This window comes from Corticium candelabrum, chromosome 10, assembly GCF_963422355.1.
Source record: "Corticium candelabrum chromosome 10, ooCorCand1.1, whole genome shotgun sequence".
Taxonomy (NCBI): Eukaryota; Metazoa; Porifera; class Homoscleromorpha; order Homosclerophorida; family Plakinidae; genus Corticium; species Corticium candelabrum.
The window spans coordinates 4,804,740-4,822,106 of record NC_085094.1 but is presented as its reverse complement, the minus strand read 5'-3'; the positions used below and the strand labels follow the sequence as shown (position 1 = coordinate 4,822,106).

The window sequence follows — 17,367 nt, the reverse complement described above, 5'->3', positions numbered from 1 at the left end:
TCTGTTAATGTGTTACTCTACTCGAAATATGCACTGACAACACACAAACTAAAAGCAAACACATAAGCAAATAAACAAAGAAGTAAACACTCTGTAAATAAACACATGAATTGACAGCAAGACAGCTAAACAATAATGACAAACAAGACTAAATACACAAAAAGACATCCATCTAAACATTAATCACATTAGCAATAGATAGCATTAAAATAGACAAACATGAACACGCAAACATCAATGAATTTCATGGCAAACAGAAGCAGACAAGTAACAAAGCAAATATGTCTCAACACAATAACAAAATGTGCATCCACCTGCATAACAAAGTCATTCTTGGGCTGATCACCATGAACTTGGATACGTAATAGCTGACCCTGAAAACTAGCTCCATGAGATGGAAAGTTACGAGAAGAATGTAGAGTAGACTAAAAGTCCAAATTTCCTCAGCACAAATGTTTCTAAAACAAAAGACAAATGGTAACAAACCTCAACTGTGCTTATGTAACGTTCAGCAAGAAGAAGAAGTCTCTCTATAACTCGGAAACGGCTTAATCTACAAAACAACAAATCAAGAACATGAATGCTACTAATCAGTCTTCAATCCTCGTACTCCAATCACAAGCAATGTTAATGGCATTGTGCAGTACATGCTAATACTTAATGCAGCTGCTATCAAAACAACATACTGTAAGATGATCAAGTTCTCAAATCTCCATTAATGTAAACCTATTTCAAATAAATTACAATAAATGCCAAAACGTATAGTAACACACAGTAACTGGTACTGAACTCGAGCTATAATACTTCACACTATGGTTATGCAAATACAGCAGCAGTCAAACTAACTTCAATCACAATAAATAAATCAGTTTACGTGTAACAGCACATTCTGTAATGACCTAGTTTATGTACAGCTGTCAAAGACTTGAATAATATGAAGGTAAAACCATAAGTTCATTGCTTCTATTCACAAGCACTTAAATATCAATGTCACACTGTTAAAAACATTTCTATGCTGTTTGCATGCAGCTGTCAAGCAAGGGCGTCACATACTATGAGCTGGTGTAGGCACTGTACTCAGTTTTTAGGGCGTGGTTTGTTAAAATTATTATAGTATTAATCTCTCGGGTCGTTTGAGAATCGAGCAGTCCTAAAACATGTTAGTCCTGGCTAGTGGAACAAAAAGAACGTGCTAAAACACGTGGAGCGCATGCGAGGAGGAGGATTGGGTACGAGTCTAGTTAGTTTTGACATGTTACGCATAAGCAATGAGAGTAAAGACAAACCTGGCACTGCCAGCAGTTGCTGAAGGTTGCAGACCATAGATAATTTTGTGTCGCAATTTGCTGCTCTCTGTGAAAGACACCTTCCTTTAAATAGCTCGTGTAAGACAATTTCTTAAAAGTTCGCTGTCGCTGAGTATGTAATTATTAAAAATTTATACTAGACCTATATTTTGTGTTGAAATAAGTCTTAATATGTAATGTTCTCTATGATGTCACATGTTCAGCTATATTTACGAGCCCACACCACATTTGAGACTCACATGACACCCTTGTGTCAAGAGTGCATAACATGTTTCGATATACTGGTCTTGCTAATTTACCTGTCTGGCAAAGACGTCACTGCAGCTGCTGCTGCTGGTGATGAAGGTGCTGTACAAGCAGTAGCTACAAACGATATAGCAAGATGAACACTTGACAGGCTCCTGACTGACTGCACTTCCTCCTATGCACCAACAGTTACAGTTCAATACATAACACTACATGTGATGCCCTACATCAAGTCTTCGAGATATCTCTTCAATAAAATGAGTGTGTAACTCAACTGGCACCTATTCGATCACATTTCAGTAACAATACATAGATTCAGGAGAATTGCTGCTAACCTGCTTGAGTCTGCTACAAACTGATACGTACATAACATGTAAAAGCACTTCAACAGCATTCTGAGCAATTTCCTCAGATGGAGTTTTCAATGCAATCTGCAACAATGATATTGTTGTTCATTTCATTTGTTATGCATTTGTGCACATTCAAGAGCAGCTAGTGTAGAGATGTCCTCTAGAAATTACTTAATTTAGAAAATTTGAGATTATGTGTCATCTATCTAAAACAGCTCAGTCTTTCCCATGTGTACTGCTTTCATGCTAGTGTGGCACTGTACTGATTTCCTGTCAAAGCACAGCGTTGTGTAACTACCAAGCTTCTTTGTCGATTTGCAATGTTATTCACTAATGTGTCAAGTATTGTAGTCAAGAGCACTAAACATAGCATATCAACCAACAAAAGCAAGAGTACAGTATACAAAGACTATAGTCTGTCCAGTCACAAATTCTAAAAAACAATGTAGCATCAAGATGCAGTTTGAAAGCAATCACAAATGAGTACTATAATAGCAAGCACACAAGATTCAGCATTATACTAGCCAATCGTCTCATGCTGGAGACCAATCAAATTTGCTCAAATGAACTGTTAGCTGGATAATGTTTGCTTGTAATCATTTAGTTTACTTAGACAGTATAATGAATGTACAGAATGAAAATCTCAATATTAAACAGCTAGGCCTAGTATAGGACATGTATCAACTAGAAAATTAACCTGACTTGATTTGCAAGCTCTAAATAACTGCTTGAGTGCCTTATATATACAGCATGACCAAATCAGTCATAGTCAGTGTATCTGGGAAAATGCTAACTCAAAGATAAAAATCATTCTTATTGACTTTACCTTCCAAAGGTAGTCTATACCAATCAAATCATGATCTTCCACACTCTATGAACAATCCTCTTAATAGAGTATAATAATGTTACACACTGACAATAGCTAACTGGAAAGTCCTGTACACTTGTCCTCATCTTGTGTGCCGAAATATTGACATTCTCAAAAAACACTTTGAAACATTCGTAACCTACATTGCACTTGGTAAAGAGCTACACACAACTTGAAACAACAAACCTAGACTACCTTTGTTACTGATCTTTTCAGGTGGCAAAGACAGTACTCTCTGTTCAAACATATCTGCCTGAGTTTGGGGCTGCATGTCTCTCATTCCATTAATGAACCAGTCAAAACAAACCTAGAACATACATATACAAGTCAAGTTGTCATGCCAGTCAACTCTGTATACACATCCTTCTAGACTTTCTACAACATCACTTCCAAGGTCTGTTCCAATGTTATAAATTGTTGGCTACACCAGTCTGCTTTGCATGGATTTGGAGCAGTGGCGTTATCCTTGCTCAAAATAACATCACAAACCTAATCACCAGTGGACAGAATAATGCAAAATAGAACACCTTGCTTAGATGCAACGCTCTTACAGAACGTGACATCATGTATAGAATGATAGCCTACATTTTAAATCCAACAGAAACGCATTTTCAGCATAGTGACGTTAATCTTTTTTACTTTAGTTTTTTACTTGAATATGTTATACATAATGTCAAATATCATAATCTGGAAAAGGAATCCACCAGTGACATCAATAACCTGTTTACTTTTGGAATCCCTGACCTAGAGACTAGTGAAATTTTGGCGAACAACAGTTCTTCTAGGTAGCAAAACTGGCAACAAGATTCAAACAACTTTTTAAACCCTGATAGTCCCTCCTATGACATCAAAGTAAATAATGTCAACTGTTCTTTGCCATCCTACTGAATATCCCATACTAGCAATCAACACCTGCTAGTGTGTCCAATATACTACAATAATATTACAGTTGATGGTACACGTAGCAATGTTGCATCTAAGCATATCAATATTCTAGAAACGATAACTATGGTAGTCCAAAACTTCTAGCATGTTCTTTAACTCTGAAGTATATCTATACCTGCTGATGTCTTTCTTTTACATGCAACTTTGAATTTATCCAAGACACTACCGTAAATTGTCATGTGTACGTCACACTGACTACATAAGCACAAATTCCAGTGTTTTGCCAGTGCAAATTAGCACAAAGCATATTTCTTTGGGTCATCTTTCTAGTCACCAATGACCCGAGTAAACAAGCTTAGATGCTAGATTGTTGCTTGCCCTTCTAAAAAGTAGCTTGACAATAACCAGATATAGCAAATTCATCATCATGAGAAACTAGATATTTGGTAGCAATACCTCAAATGCAATCCAAAGAGAAGAAAACAGTTAAACCATACCTCTGCATCAAATTCACAAGCTTCTGGGTTTGCAACAAGGCAGTCCCAAACGTCTTTGACTCGGTGAATGGTGATGTACAATAGACCAGCATTAAGAATGTATCCCAAAAACTTTAAGTGTGTCTGAACATACTGCCAAGACAAACAGAAATTAACTAAACACAACCATGACATTTCCAGTAAGTAATTCTTTAATAATGAAATGTCAGAATATAACTTACTTTATAAGATACAATGTAATGTTAAAAAAGTATTAAAATTACCAACTTAGATGTTGAGAACTATCAACAGAGAGTGTGAGTGGAACCAGATACATGTGTTAGAAAAACAGTCAGAAAATAACTAAGCATGTCATTTTATACACTCCATTTTCTACCTTACACTGCATGAACTACGAAAGCCACAAACGTTGACAAAATTGAGACCAACCACAAGCATTAAATTGTAAGGACAAATACAACAAGTGTCAACTAACAATTAAGATAAACAATTGTAAACACCAAACAATTGTCCAGATAATAAGTACCAACCTCGGCATGTGTGAAAGAACCATTGACAACCAAAAACTCAGCTGTATAATTCAACCATTATCTAAATGTCGGAAATCTAAGAGCAATGCACTGATGCAAACCTAGTTCTTGTTTCTTCGTAGCTGCTATTGCTACTGCTTCCCGATGACAACGAACAAGACTTGTCACACAAAGTTTGATCAAACCATGCTGTTTATTCAAGTCCTGTATAACCGAGTTGTCTGCTTTGTGATAAGGAGGCTTTATGCCTTGAATGATATCTTGCAGGTGCCTCAATGATGGCAATACTAAAACAGTCTGTATAAAACAATGTAAGATGAATGTCTAGCCACTAGACATGACATTTATCAATGTTCACACTTTTTTGATATTTTCTATGCACTTCTGAGCATACTGTTTCTTCAGATCATCCTTGACTGACATTGAATCACTAAGGATTCTTGAATGAGCTTGAAGTGCTTGTTGGATCATCTCATGAGGAAGCTGAGGAAGTTGAGAAAGATTCCAGAGAAGATCCAGAACCTGCAACAAGAGGCCACATCATAAATCAGTCAACAAATAGTATAGAAAACAAGCAGATAAAAGAATTATAAAATCTCAAGCATAACTTCCATTGGAGTCTATATTGGACAAACAAGATAACCCTTTTGCAATTGCAACCCCAACCAAATGGAGAAGAAAACAAAGACAAGAAGCAAACACTCACTACTATCAATGACAGATAGGATGGAAGCAAGTGAGAAAGTAACAAAGCAGCTGTAGGCTGACTTAAATAAGTAAATTAGCAAGATAAAAGGCAATCTGAAAGGTGACCAGAGACAAACAGAACAAGAGCTCAGAGTACATACCCCGTGCGCAGTGCATTTGGTTGTCTATACATAGCATTATAGTGCATAAAAATCATACTGCATTGCACCGTAATGCATCAAATACTACTTCCGATGACATCAGACACTCACACATGTCCTGACTGCAAATCTTTCTAACCTGCGTGCTCATTGTTAGCTCAATCACATCCAATAACATTCTAACAAACCTGCCAACAAAGTAACATCCTTAATCACAAAGACCACGGCTAGAAAAAATGAATTACACTGGGGTGCCTTCTTGGTCCAAGTTGCCTATGCTGACGTGTTTCCAGACATGTTTCCATAAACAGCAGCTTGGCCAAAAATGTTTGCAGAAGCAAAAGTAGGCTGCGTACCAGTTTTCAAGTAAAACAAAAAATAGGCCGCATAACAGTTTTCACGTAAACCAAAAAATCGGTCACGTAACAGTTTTCAAGTGAAACAAGGCTGCAATGCATCTATCAGCTACCAAGAATCACAATTGTGCATCTAGCCTTGTACCCAAGCCCTCACGCACATCTATACTCTCGTCTGCCAACACTGGTCTGACACTGCCCAAACTATGTATAAAACTTGCTTTTTCTCGCCTCTGGAGTTTTTGTCAGCACCAGTAAGTTTATAGAGCTCCTATTTTCATTTTCAATGTTTTGATAGCAACTACTAATCGCTTCGACGCCTAAATCTTCAGATATGGCAATTCTTGTGTGTACAACAACGACAACAATACCAGCGGAACCAGTTACTCTATCCCTTAGACCATGCACACGAGGTAAACGTATAGAAATGCACCATCAAACAATGACAAACAGAGCAGACAAGACTGAATGGCCAAAAACAGAAAGACAAGGATATATGCAAACAGGCACATACAAACAAAGAGCCGCCAAACTGACAACCACAAACACACAAACAGACAAACAACAGACATACATGCAACATATTCATTACAAGTACATAAACAACTGCTGACCTTTACTGCAATTCTGCCTTGATTGTCATCTCTACCTATTTTCCCTATAAATCCAAGAAGCTTTTCACGGTGACGGTTATTAGCATTGCTCCAAGTCTACACACAATAAATGACCATCAAAAATTATTAAATTAAATTAAAAACCACAATCAACCAGAACAATTAACAACGTGGAATTTGCAAGTGCAAATGCTCTGCCTACTTCTTGTATCAAGTCGAACAGATGATCCAACTGCACGACATCAAACTTTGCTGCTGCAACAGCCATGATGGTGTGGATGTTTTCAACAACAACCGGATGCTTCCCAGCCTAGAATTACGTCAACACTGAGTATAGCACACACACAGTACAACACGCTGTCGTACTTGAATTGCCCAAATTTTGGTGAGCTGTGCTTTAGACAACTGAGATCCTAACAGCTCCATCATTGATTTCACTCTGTCACAATATTGGTGTTGGTGAAGATTTCCTATAAACAATCAATCACATTACTAAAAGTACCTCAATATAAGGTAGTGTGAGTACATGTTCTCAAAAATCCCCTATTAACTATCCATACAGCCTCCCTTTGGTTCAATAAAGCTAACAGGCAGACAGCATATAAAAAAGGACAACCACACAGAACAAACCAGCTGACAGATACACACTGTGACAGACAAGCAAGCAAACAAGTACAGAAAGAGCTCGTATGGTCACATAGATATGATTGATGCTAAAGAGCCTTCGAACACTAGCATACAAAACAAAAATCAATAAACGATAACATATTTTAAAGAGCTAAATCAATGTCCTTTCATATCCTTCAGTTAAAATCCACAATAAGTATTAAAGCTAATATTTAATTGCCATGAAACAACAATGCTTGAGCATAGCACAATAAGAAACAGCTGCAGCCTCAACAACTTCAAATTCTTATCAGCTAAGAAAGAATAATGATAGACATCCTTAAAAACACAATAATACGTAAATTTTATGATCATTTTAAAGAAAATTGAAGAAACCTAAGCTGACAAACTTAATTGTCCAATCTATACATCTATACTGTAGTTTTCAAAAACTGTTACACACACCGCACACGCACGTGTGCACACACGCACATACATGCACACACACACACACACACACACACACACACACACACACACACACCATATATTATAAAGAAAATAAAGCAACTGTAAACATATAATTACAGTAGTTAACCCTAAGTCACAAGTCTTTGTACATTGTTGGTTACTACAATACTACGTATAATATCATATCACCAACCAAGACACTTGCATTACAATTTTACTGATTGATTCAATGTCAGAACATATCTACCTTCTAAAGCTGTCTCCAAAACCTCTTTTTCTTTCATCCACATCAGAAGTCTTTGATGAGAAATAGGACTCTTTACAAGCCGGGTTTGTGACTGTGATTCGTCAACTAGTTTGCTGATCTCCTTGAGTGCATTCATTTTGGCATTGAAATGTGCTGTCTCTAGCATCCTCAAAGATGTCTGCAACCGAAGTTCATGAACGTGATCGACATTGCGAGAAGTCCATAGTGACCGAAAAATTAGCTTTAGAGTATTAAAGAGATCTGATACTTGACCAGTTTCCTGTATAGTGATGGCAAGATTAGTTACAACTTCTTGTAGATCTTTACAAATTCTTGCAGTGCCTTTCTTTTGAAGTCGTCTTCTGAAAGACTTTGAATATATGTAAGAGCTTTGTGACAGCTGTCATTCAAGAGTCGCTGTCAATAAGATGTAAGAAATTAGATCAAGAATTCATATCCCTAAAGTGGCAATTCAATGAAGGCAAATACTACAGAAAACAATGCCCAAAATTTTAGGCATGCTAATTTACAAATCTGAGCAAATTTATATCCTTGCAGTGAGCGTAGGCAATACTAGAATTGCTCCTCAGACTACCTCCCACCATATCAGAATTAAGAAAACAGGGTAAATGATCTCATAGGCTGTTCTGTCAAAGCAGCTGCATACTAATTATTGCATCAACCTTCACAACAACAACAACAACAACAACAACAACAAAACAACTACTACACTAGTACTAAAATTTTAATTTTTCATAAAATCCTGCTTAATTGCCATAAACTAGAAAGCAATGTTGGTATAGTAATAAATGAATAGGCGTCCACCCTGACTCATACACAAATGGTACATTTATGCAAAACAACTTTCTATATCAGAAGTGCATAAGTAAAATCTTGCATTTTATACAATTTCCTGAAGACTACACTAACCAAGTTGCCAAAGAAAGTAACAACTCGCCTCTAAAGTCCAACGGAAGTCTGCATATGCATGAATTGCCAACACAACAATCAGTCGAATGCAACTAATACTTATAAAGATAACAACTAAATCACTAAATTGAGAGCTCAAGAACACCCAAATATGAACACCAAATGACTTCTCAAATGATCTTTGCTTGACCCTAAACTATTCAAAGTGCACGTGACATCATGTTTGGAAGCACCACATATATTACAAATCAACTGCACTTCCCTGTTAGAGCTCAGGTGCTCTATTTCATGCACACGATTACATGTCCAGATAACCATGTGCAGATAACATGCAATTAAGCACATACATGCCTAGACAGTCTTATGATTAGGCTGGAGCTCACTAACCTTCATTCTATCTGAATTCAAAAACTCTGCACATTTTCCAAACGGACCAAGCAATGCAGCTAGTCCCTGTACACAATGACAATTGTTAAACACATAAGCCAGTAAAAGCATGCAAAGAGATACCGGTGCTTCTAGTTTCTCTTCAGAGTTAGTTATTCGATGAACAATTGCATGGACACCTCCAGATACGCCAAACTAAGAAAGCACATCCATTAAGCACGAGAATACACACAACACCAAGAGCAAATGTACCAAGTTTATGAGCGTTATAAGCCAACCATATGGTTCCTACAACACAGTCAACACAACAGATTACAAAAACTAATATAACAAACTGGACATTTAAAGTTAAAAACAGAATGATAAAGATGCATACACAAACAAACCATCACAAACACCAAAATAACAATAAAAATGTAATATAGAATATAAATTATGTAGCTGAGATGTATGGAAAATTCCACGGTTGCTCTGCATATTGTACATGTACAATTGTATATAGTGTTGTTCTAGCATAGCATGTTGAATAGAGAATGCCGCAACCTCCTTGACGGCGTCACCTGACACTAGAACTCTACTTCCGGTGTTATAAAATCATGAAACTTTGTTACGAATGGTATAGAATGACGTAACTTCCGCAGACAATGACTAAACCTTTGCCTAGACTGTCTCTTCTCCGTTGCTGTCTCTCTCTGTGTCTTTACATATGCTCGCTGGTTTCTCATTCTGCAAGCATATTTGATAGTCTTCTAACAAAGCCAGAAGTGTACTACTTTACTGCGTAGTCCTGAAAGGTAAGCTTAGCCAATGGCAGGATGCATGCATGTTCCGTCACGCTGTTGTACTGTGACACAACTTCCATGACACACAGACCGACAAATGCACGCACACATGCACGCACGCACACATGCACACACACACACACACACACACACACACACACACGCACACACAAGCATATTATTATATAGACGAAACACTACAACAAACACAATCAGCACTAACATTTTTTCAATTCAAATATAGAACAAAGTTTAGTACAGACATAGTAAACTTGCACAAAGTTATGATACAAATATCTCAAACTCATTATGAAATCAAAACGGCATCTGCTATGCAACCACTGTGGCCGAAATGTGTTTTAAAATACAAATATTACACTAGACTTGCCAGTACATTAACTAAGATAACTTTAACTGTACGCTCAGATGTTGGATTACATAATCCAATCCAAGCATGATTCCACACATAATACATATAGCCATATAGCAGCCACTTGACAATACAGAATTCTACAATATTATATAGACAATGTTGGAACTGAAAGAGCTACAGATGTCAAGCACAAGTTTGTGACAATAATTTCATCCTTTTGCGTCATGTCATAGAAGCATAGTTAAAAGTAATTGACTAACTGACTAACTGGCTGACCATGTTGTGTCACTATTGCCGTTTCACACATTCACGTTTTAATGCTATTTAATATCATTATTTCTATTATAACATGCAACACCCTATACATATGACTATTAAATGTATAGCCGAACAGCTCAAACAATTAACTAGACATAGAACCCGATCATGATGTAACTGTAATTCATACATTCTGTGATGACAATGGCATCTTCACAGCATATGGTTCCACACCCTCCATACCACTCACAACCATAGGAGACTTTGCCCTGTTCTTGTAATGAAACTCTGAATCAGGATCAAAGGTCTAACGTGCAAGAATACAACCAATAATGACAAACTCATCCAGTTTCCAGAAATCATACAAACCTGTGACAACAGACCGAGTAGTTTGATTGGCACGGTACCATGACTAAGCTTAACAGCAATGAACTTGACCAATAGTATCGTCATGTCCATTATTCCTGATTGCACGTCAGTACCCCAACGACACACCATGTACGATGTGTGCAGCTAAACAATGACCGATTGCAAAACAATGACACAAACTGTATGCAATTAGTGATACCTTCTCAAATGCCAAGTGCAGTGAGCTTTCCATAAAACGAATACATCCATCATCAGTGTCAGCAAGCCCTGAGAAATACATGCATTGATTTAATACAAAGATAATCAAACAGTAATGTCTCGTAAAATGCTACAACACCTGACACAGTCAGACCTCGTTATTCTGACGCCAACAATCCGAGACCCTCACTTTCTAATGAAGGTACACTTGAAACCGATTTACATGGGGTCACTCTGTATTTGTTACTTATCATTCGACACGCACGTTAGTGTGACAGACACCCATGGGACAAAAGTAATCAAAATAACGAGGTCTGACTGTATTAAATTTTATTATATAATGAATGATAATGCATTGTCTAGACTAATTAAAAATCATGTCACAACACATACAAATCACTAATAATTGCAGAGTGTAATATAACTGTCGGTCATCGATTGACGGACCAACTGGTGTCCATGATCGACCACAATTTGCTTCGATCGGACATACCTACATGACTGTTCAAGGCTTAATTAATTAATGGATGGTAGGGAATCAGTGAGCAATACAAAAGTCCAGACAACTGACGGAAGCAGCAGGCAAGATCTAGAGTTGATGATCTCCAGATGTGTGAGTGTAAAATGACGTTTCGGAGCAATATCATATTTATTGCCCCAAGCACCATTTATTGCACCAACTGCAGTTTACTGCAAGAGCTGCAGTCGAATAGAATAAACGGTGGGAGGGCCACATGCCGGTAACTAAGTCGGTCGTTCGTTGAAAATTTAATAAAATTTAGTTACAATGAATTGTAAAACCACAACAACCACCGGTCGTCATCACGATCAATAACAGTGCAACAGAACAACAACTTTTATGTTTATATTTTGTAGCAAATAACTACGGTAATGAGTACAATGCAACAAATAAAGAAATTGCACTAACTGTTGATGTCAATAATTACAAGGATTGTGAAATCAAATAAGACTGAAAGCCAAAAATTAAAATGTCAGGTCAACCACCTTTGCTAGAGCACAATGTCTGACCAAAAATTGTGTTAGATAATTCCACTCTGTAAATGGTATCGTTTTATCTCTAATATAAAGACAGGTCTCTGATACAGTTACGTCTGACTCTCAAATAAAAGCACACTACGGGACCTCATCCAAAGAATAAAAGTCAGAGTCTCTAATAGAAGCAGATGTCACAATAACAAATGATAGTTTAATTATAAAAGCACACGTTATGGTAATAAATGATAGTTTAATTGTACTGCTAATGTAAGCACAGTTGAGTTAAACAACATTGAAAATATATAAAACATAGTCCTCCACCAAAGGCACATCTGTAGTAAAGATATATCTATCAGGCCCTTTAAAAAATATGAAGGACGTGTTTATGTTAGAGATAATATGGTAATTGCTAAATAATATACTTATGTCATTGTCCACATACGATCATGATATGATCTGTTGTTATAATTATTTCAGAAAAATTTACTACAAAAAGAAATTCGTTACAATGAGACAAAATATTATTAAATTATACTATAGCTGTTATTTCAAAGTTATCTGTTATCATAACCCATTTACAGACGATAAAGCAAAAGTTTCCGTGGATCCTGTGTTATACTATGATATCAATGAGTTATCTAATATGTCATTGCATAAATGCAATTTCCGCCATTTCTAACAAAAAATTTCTCCCTTTGTTTCCACTTATGTAGCATGCAGTAAAGTCATCCCTCACTCTATTGTCAAAGCAGTCATGCAAACACAAGAAAAACCGACTCTAGTATGTAATAAATTATTAATTTAATAAATTTCTCGTGACTGTGCTGCAAGTATTATAAAACTTCCATCAAATCGTCAGATAAATTCTGTATCCTACAACATTTTCAACTTCTCTGTTGTCCTACCTTCCCGTGCGAGAGTAAAAGACGCAATGAGACACTTGCCCAGGGACTCGTCGCGCCTCACGGGAACAGACCAACTCTCTGCATTCAAACGTTCCTCTAGTTCATACAGATGAGTGAGAGGAAACTCGACGTCGCTACTGCTTCCAGTCTCTCTTGCGGGTTTTTTCCTTCTTTCTCCAGCACTTCCGGTTTGGAAATCGTCGTAACGCGGCGGCTCCTCTCCCCAGTCGCCACAACTGTGGTTATCGTCAGTGCCCCGGCGCTTTCTTGGTGAGCCACTTTCGCCGCTGTGAATTGTGACTTCGTCCATTTCCATGTCGTCCTCGCCTAGTTGGCTGCTTCCACCCGTTAGCAGTTCTACGGCGTCTGGTACTCGGTTGCGAGCCAGAGACAACGCGTGGCGAACTTTCTTCTCGTCTGTGAAGCCCATGCCAAGAATTTGACTAACTGCATCCTCAATATCCATGCTTTGCCGCTCTATACGGGATATACTGCGACCACAGGTGGGCGTAACCGACGTAACATTTAGTGAACGTTTTAGAAAATTTAGAAAATAAAGCAGCGAACAGACGTAAGAGTAAACTATTTAATTTAATTGGAATCCTGGCAACACCCTAACAAATTAATATAATTTAAGTAGGTGTGGTCAATGTGTCATTAGTTAATTAACTATTATTAGTCACCACTAGTATATTATTCATCAGCTATTGAATATTGAACAATGCCTGCCTTTGAAAGTGTACTGCAGAATTAAAACCACACACCAATACGATTCGTACTTGCAACCAAAGTTCATTATTATATCTAAACGATTGCAACATTCTTGACACGTTTAATCAATTAGCCTTCGACTGTCGAGTCCCGGATGTTGGGAACGTACTATGCGTTCAGCCGAAGAACAAGAACAACTGGCTCTGTCGTTGTCGGCAGCAAGGAGAGCACTAAATGAACATCGCAAATGGATAGAGAAGCGCGAAATAACCGCCTTTGCAGCGTCCGACGAGCAAAACCGCGAAATCGAAGAGCACTCAGCTACTAGCGCCGCTAACGTAGCTGTTTCTGAAAGACGAGATCCAGACGAACAACAGCACGACACCGACTCGCTCTTTCAGAGGAGACGAAACCGTAGCATCCATCGACGTTCGGGATTGGTTGTTCTTCCACCGCAAGGCCACGCCCACAGCAAGTGGAAAACTCTTCATCGAACCTACAGCTCCAAGGTAGCACCGCATTCTGCTAAACAGGTGCCAAAACAACTCGATGTGTCGTACGTCGAGTCTAATGATGTGTTGATCGATCAAGAGAGAGACGTCAAGGTAGCAGATGGAGATGGAACCCACAAGAGTGCTGGAGGGGTTGCAACGAGTTTTGCCAGTGGGAGGAGAGTGTTTGCGTGGCAGACCCGAACTGATGAGGTTGTCACTGATTTGGTTGATGTAAACAAGACAGAAGGGCTTGCAAAACATCGACAGATTCTAGTTCGAGCCAAAGACACTCCAGACATTGAGCATGAGCACAAACATCAAGCGAAGTTGACGGATAGTCACGTGACAGTTGAAAAGGATAGTTTGTCAGAAGCTCAATTGGTTGTTAACAGAACAGACAAGAGTTGTGTTCAATCACAACAATCTGATGTTACAGCAGTACGACATACAGAAGCAGGATGTTACAGCCTTGTTGATGGTCATGCTGCTTTTGATGTTCCAGCACAGACTGGAGAGATAGACTCTGATGTGTCACCTAATCTTGGACCTGAGGTTCGAAGTATGGAACAAAGTTTAGAAATATCAGCTGAGTATGGATTAAGTAGACTCGAACCAACTGACTCCATCGGTCTAGTCTTTGTTCGTCCTGCTGAAAAACGATCTAAACCACTTCCAAGTGCATTGACATTACAGACAAGTAGTAGGAGTGACATTTCAACTGCGACTGCTTTGTCTCCACAACTTCCACACTTGAATATGTCTTTTGTGAACACAACGAGTAACAGTAGTAGTGGCAAGCAAGATGTAGGAACTGACAGAAACAACACAGTTGTTGAGACAGATAATATCCATACTGTGATAGTTAAGCCTTTGTGTGAATCTTCTGTTGACCAGCTGTGTACTGATGAGAAATCGAGTGTAGTTGATCATATCAATGTACAACAATGCTGTAAGGCAGAACTTGAAGAGGCAACTGTTCATATCCATTCTGAAAGCTCAACAGACAGTACAGTTTCTAGTTCTGTGAATAATTCTGCTCCGCAATCACTGCAAAACAAACTTGTAGATGAAACAAGTTTAACAATTGATGTTTGCGAGGAAAAACCACTCAGTAGACCCGTTGTTGAGAATGGAGAGTTGAGAGAGGACAGGAAACTTGATATTTCTAAGCTTGATGGCTCTAAACAGATGGATGGTGAGATTGGTGGTAAATGGGAGTCGGACTGGCGTAGACGTCTCGAAGAGTTGAATGTCTTTTCTCATGCTACTCAAGAGAAAGTGTCTTCACAGGCAACATTGAGTAGTAAGACTAAAGTACTTATAACTAATCAATAGTTGAGGTATTGTGAGTGTTTTGTCTTAGAAAGTTCTGATGAACTGATATCTACGAAGCTTGGACAATCTGAATTATTGACATTTGACTTGTCCACCTTAGATGGTGCCTTTCTGTGTGAGTTTTAGTAGTGACATGATTTTATTCACGTTTGCTTTTTATTTTAGAATTTTTTTTACCAAAAAGTAGTAAACCAGACCGGGCACCTCCTCCTTATGATCGTCATTGTCACTCTAAGCTGGCATGTCATGGCTTTCCTTGTCCTCCGTATGGTATCCGCAGTTCACGTAGCAGTGAGACGTCCGGTGTTAGATCTCCAAATGCATTTGGAGGATCAGAATTGATGAGTCTGAGTGCTACTTCTTCACTGTCAGATGCAAGTTCGATAGTAGACTCCAGTAGTGTACAATATGATGATTCTGTGACCCTTCTTCATAAGGCTGCCAGGTGACTCAAAAAGCTTATTAATTATATTTGTAATGTTGTAGCAATTAGATGTATATTCTTGTCATTTTGTTCTGCCTCTGAGTCATATGTTCTTGTTAGTTAGTCTGTGTGGACATAACTGCCAGTTTAATTGTCGTTTGGTATGAAATGATGCTTGTCTTTACTTAATTTTTGTTTTGTCGTTATATGTACAGTACGCAGGGTTATCACGCTAATTTTGTAAAAAAAGCAGGAGCTGAGATCATAGAGACACTGCCATTTATGTACACAGCCACGTCTACTTTAGTTCTAATTTAAAGCACAAATTACATTTCTTAACTAAGACATACTGATATGATGAGAAATGCACACTACATAAGACATTAATCAGTCAGTTCCACAATGGTAAGTTGACTTCTTGTCAGCCGTAGATTAAGTATGGTGAAACATCCAGGGTTTGTGAATATGACCTCTGTCTCCTACCTTAGGCAATATGACATACTTTTAAGTCCCTGGTACTGTAGAGGGACTGTCTTGCTATTCTGCTCTTATAGAGCCTGTCTTGCTGATTCCTACACAGGCAAGGCAAACAATTTGTCAATTTTTGGCTGTGTCATTCATTTGTACATAGGCTAACAATTTATTGTAGATGTAGCAACCTTGTGTGTGTGTGTGTGTGTGTGTGTGTGTGTGTGTGTGTGTGTGTGTGTGTGTGTGTGTGTGTGTGTGTGACGTGCCTGGAGATTTTGTCTTACTGCCCAGTAACCTATTTACATTTTTGTTTTAGATCAGGAAATGTGCAAAAACTATCACAACTCATAGAGAGTGGAAGTGACATAAATGCTCAAGACAGAGATGGAAGAACGCCACTAATGTACTGGTATGTGTGTACACAGCAATGTGCCTACTTTTTGTATACTCTCAAGAAATAACAACAACATTGATGTCTAGTTTTTGGGACAAAGGAACACACCTTAATTGTGCAGATTTTCTTATCAGATCAGGATGCAATAAGGATTTGCAGGTACAGTGTTACTTACACCTGATGGAGCACGTACCTACAGAGACAGAAACTACAGTGATTATAATCAGAGACAAAAAGTGGAAGTTGTGTTACATGTGCATGCTGTGAGTCTAGTGGTGACTACCAAGTAACAAGTATGGCATGTAATAATTTTGGTGCTTTTTTTGATTCAGGCAACCGATGAGTCTACTGCATTGCATGGAGCTGCTTATGTTGGTGCTGTAGCTTTGGTAGAATTGTTGTTGAACGATGGAGCTAATCCAATGGTGAAAGACAGTGATGGCAGACTGCCAATCCATTGGTCTGTTTTTGACAAGTCACCGAAGTGTCTAATGCAGCTGCTTTCAGTCAGTATT

At 38.2% G+C, this 17,367-nt stretch overlaps 2 protein-coding genes across 3 annotated transcripts in view; one reads left to right on the top strand and one right to left on the bottom strand.

The window, feature by feature from the left end:
* Positions 1-13,489, bottom strand: part of LOC134185289 (ubiquitin carboxyl-terminal hydrolase 24-like) — a 35,345-nt gene extending 21,856 nt beyond the window's left edge. The window contains exons 1-24 of the mRNA XM_062653070.1: positions 13,024-13,489; positions 11,124-11,191; positions 10,925-11,068; positions 10,746-10,862; positions 9,395-9,430; positions 9,266-9,337; positions 9,143-9,208; positions 8,168-8,242; positions 7,826-8,105; positions 6,868-6,971; positions 6,704-6,811; positions 6,502-6,597; positions 5,044-5,205; positions 4,785-4,980; positions 4,684-4,724; positions 4,154-4,285; positions 2,967-3,078; positions 2,831-2,910; positions 2,730-2,774; positions 1,889-1,984; positions 1,781-1,834; positions 1,607-1,728; positions 487-553; positions 315-425 (exon numbers count right to left, since the gene is read on the bottom strand). Of these exons, the coding sequence (XP_062509054.1) occupies positions 315-425; positions 487-553; positions 1,607-1,728; positions 1,781-1,834; positions 1,889-1,984; positions 2,730-2,774; positions 2,831-2,910; positions 2,967-3,078; positions 4,154-4,285; positions 4,684-4,724; positions 4,785-4,980; positions 5,044-5,205; positions 6,502-6,597; positions 6,704-6,811; positions 6,868-6,971; positions 7,826-8,105; positions 8,168-8,242; positions 9,143-9,208; positions 9,266-9,337; positions 9,395-9,430; positions 10,746-10,862; positions 10,925-11,068; positions 11,124-11,191; positions 13,024-13,489 (2,850 nt within the window). The remainder of the gene's footprint in view (positions 1-314; positions 426-486; positions 554-1,606; positions 1,729-1,780; positions 1,835-1,888; positions 1,985-2,729; positions 2,775-2,830; positions 2,911-2,966; positions 3,079-4,153; positions 4,286-4,683; positions 4,725-4,784; positions 4,981-5,043; positions 5,206-6,501; positions 6,598-6,703; positions 6,812-6,867; positions 6,972-7,825; positions 8,106-8,167; positions 8,243-9,142; positions 9,209-9,265; positions 9,338-9,394; positions 9,431-10,745; positions 10,863-10,924; positions 11,069-11,123; positions 11,192-13,023) is intronic.
* A 397-nt stretch (positions 13,490-13,886) lies between these two features.
* Positions 13,887-17,367, top strand: part of LOC134186110 (uncharacterized) — a 6,128-nt gene continuing 2,647 nt past the window's right edge. For both annotated transcript variants that reach the window (XM_062654030.1, XM_062654028.1), the window contains exons 1-6: positions 13,887-15,531; positions 15,592-15,666; positions 15,729-16,008; positions 16,775-16,867; positions 16,939-17,011; positions 17,185-17,358. In XM_062654030.1, the coding sequence (XP_062510014.1) occupies positions 13,905-15,531; positions 15,592-15,666; positions 15,729-16,008; positions 16,775-16,867; positions 16,939-17,011; positions 17,185-17,358 (2,322 nt within the window). In that variant the 5' untranslated portion in view covers positions 13,887-13,904. The remainder of the gene's footprint in view (positions 15,532-15,591; positions 15,667-15,728; positions 16,009-16,774; positions 16,868-16,938; positions 17,012-17,184; positions 17,359-17,367) is intronic.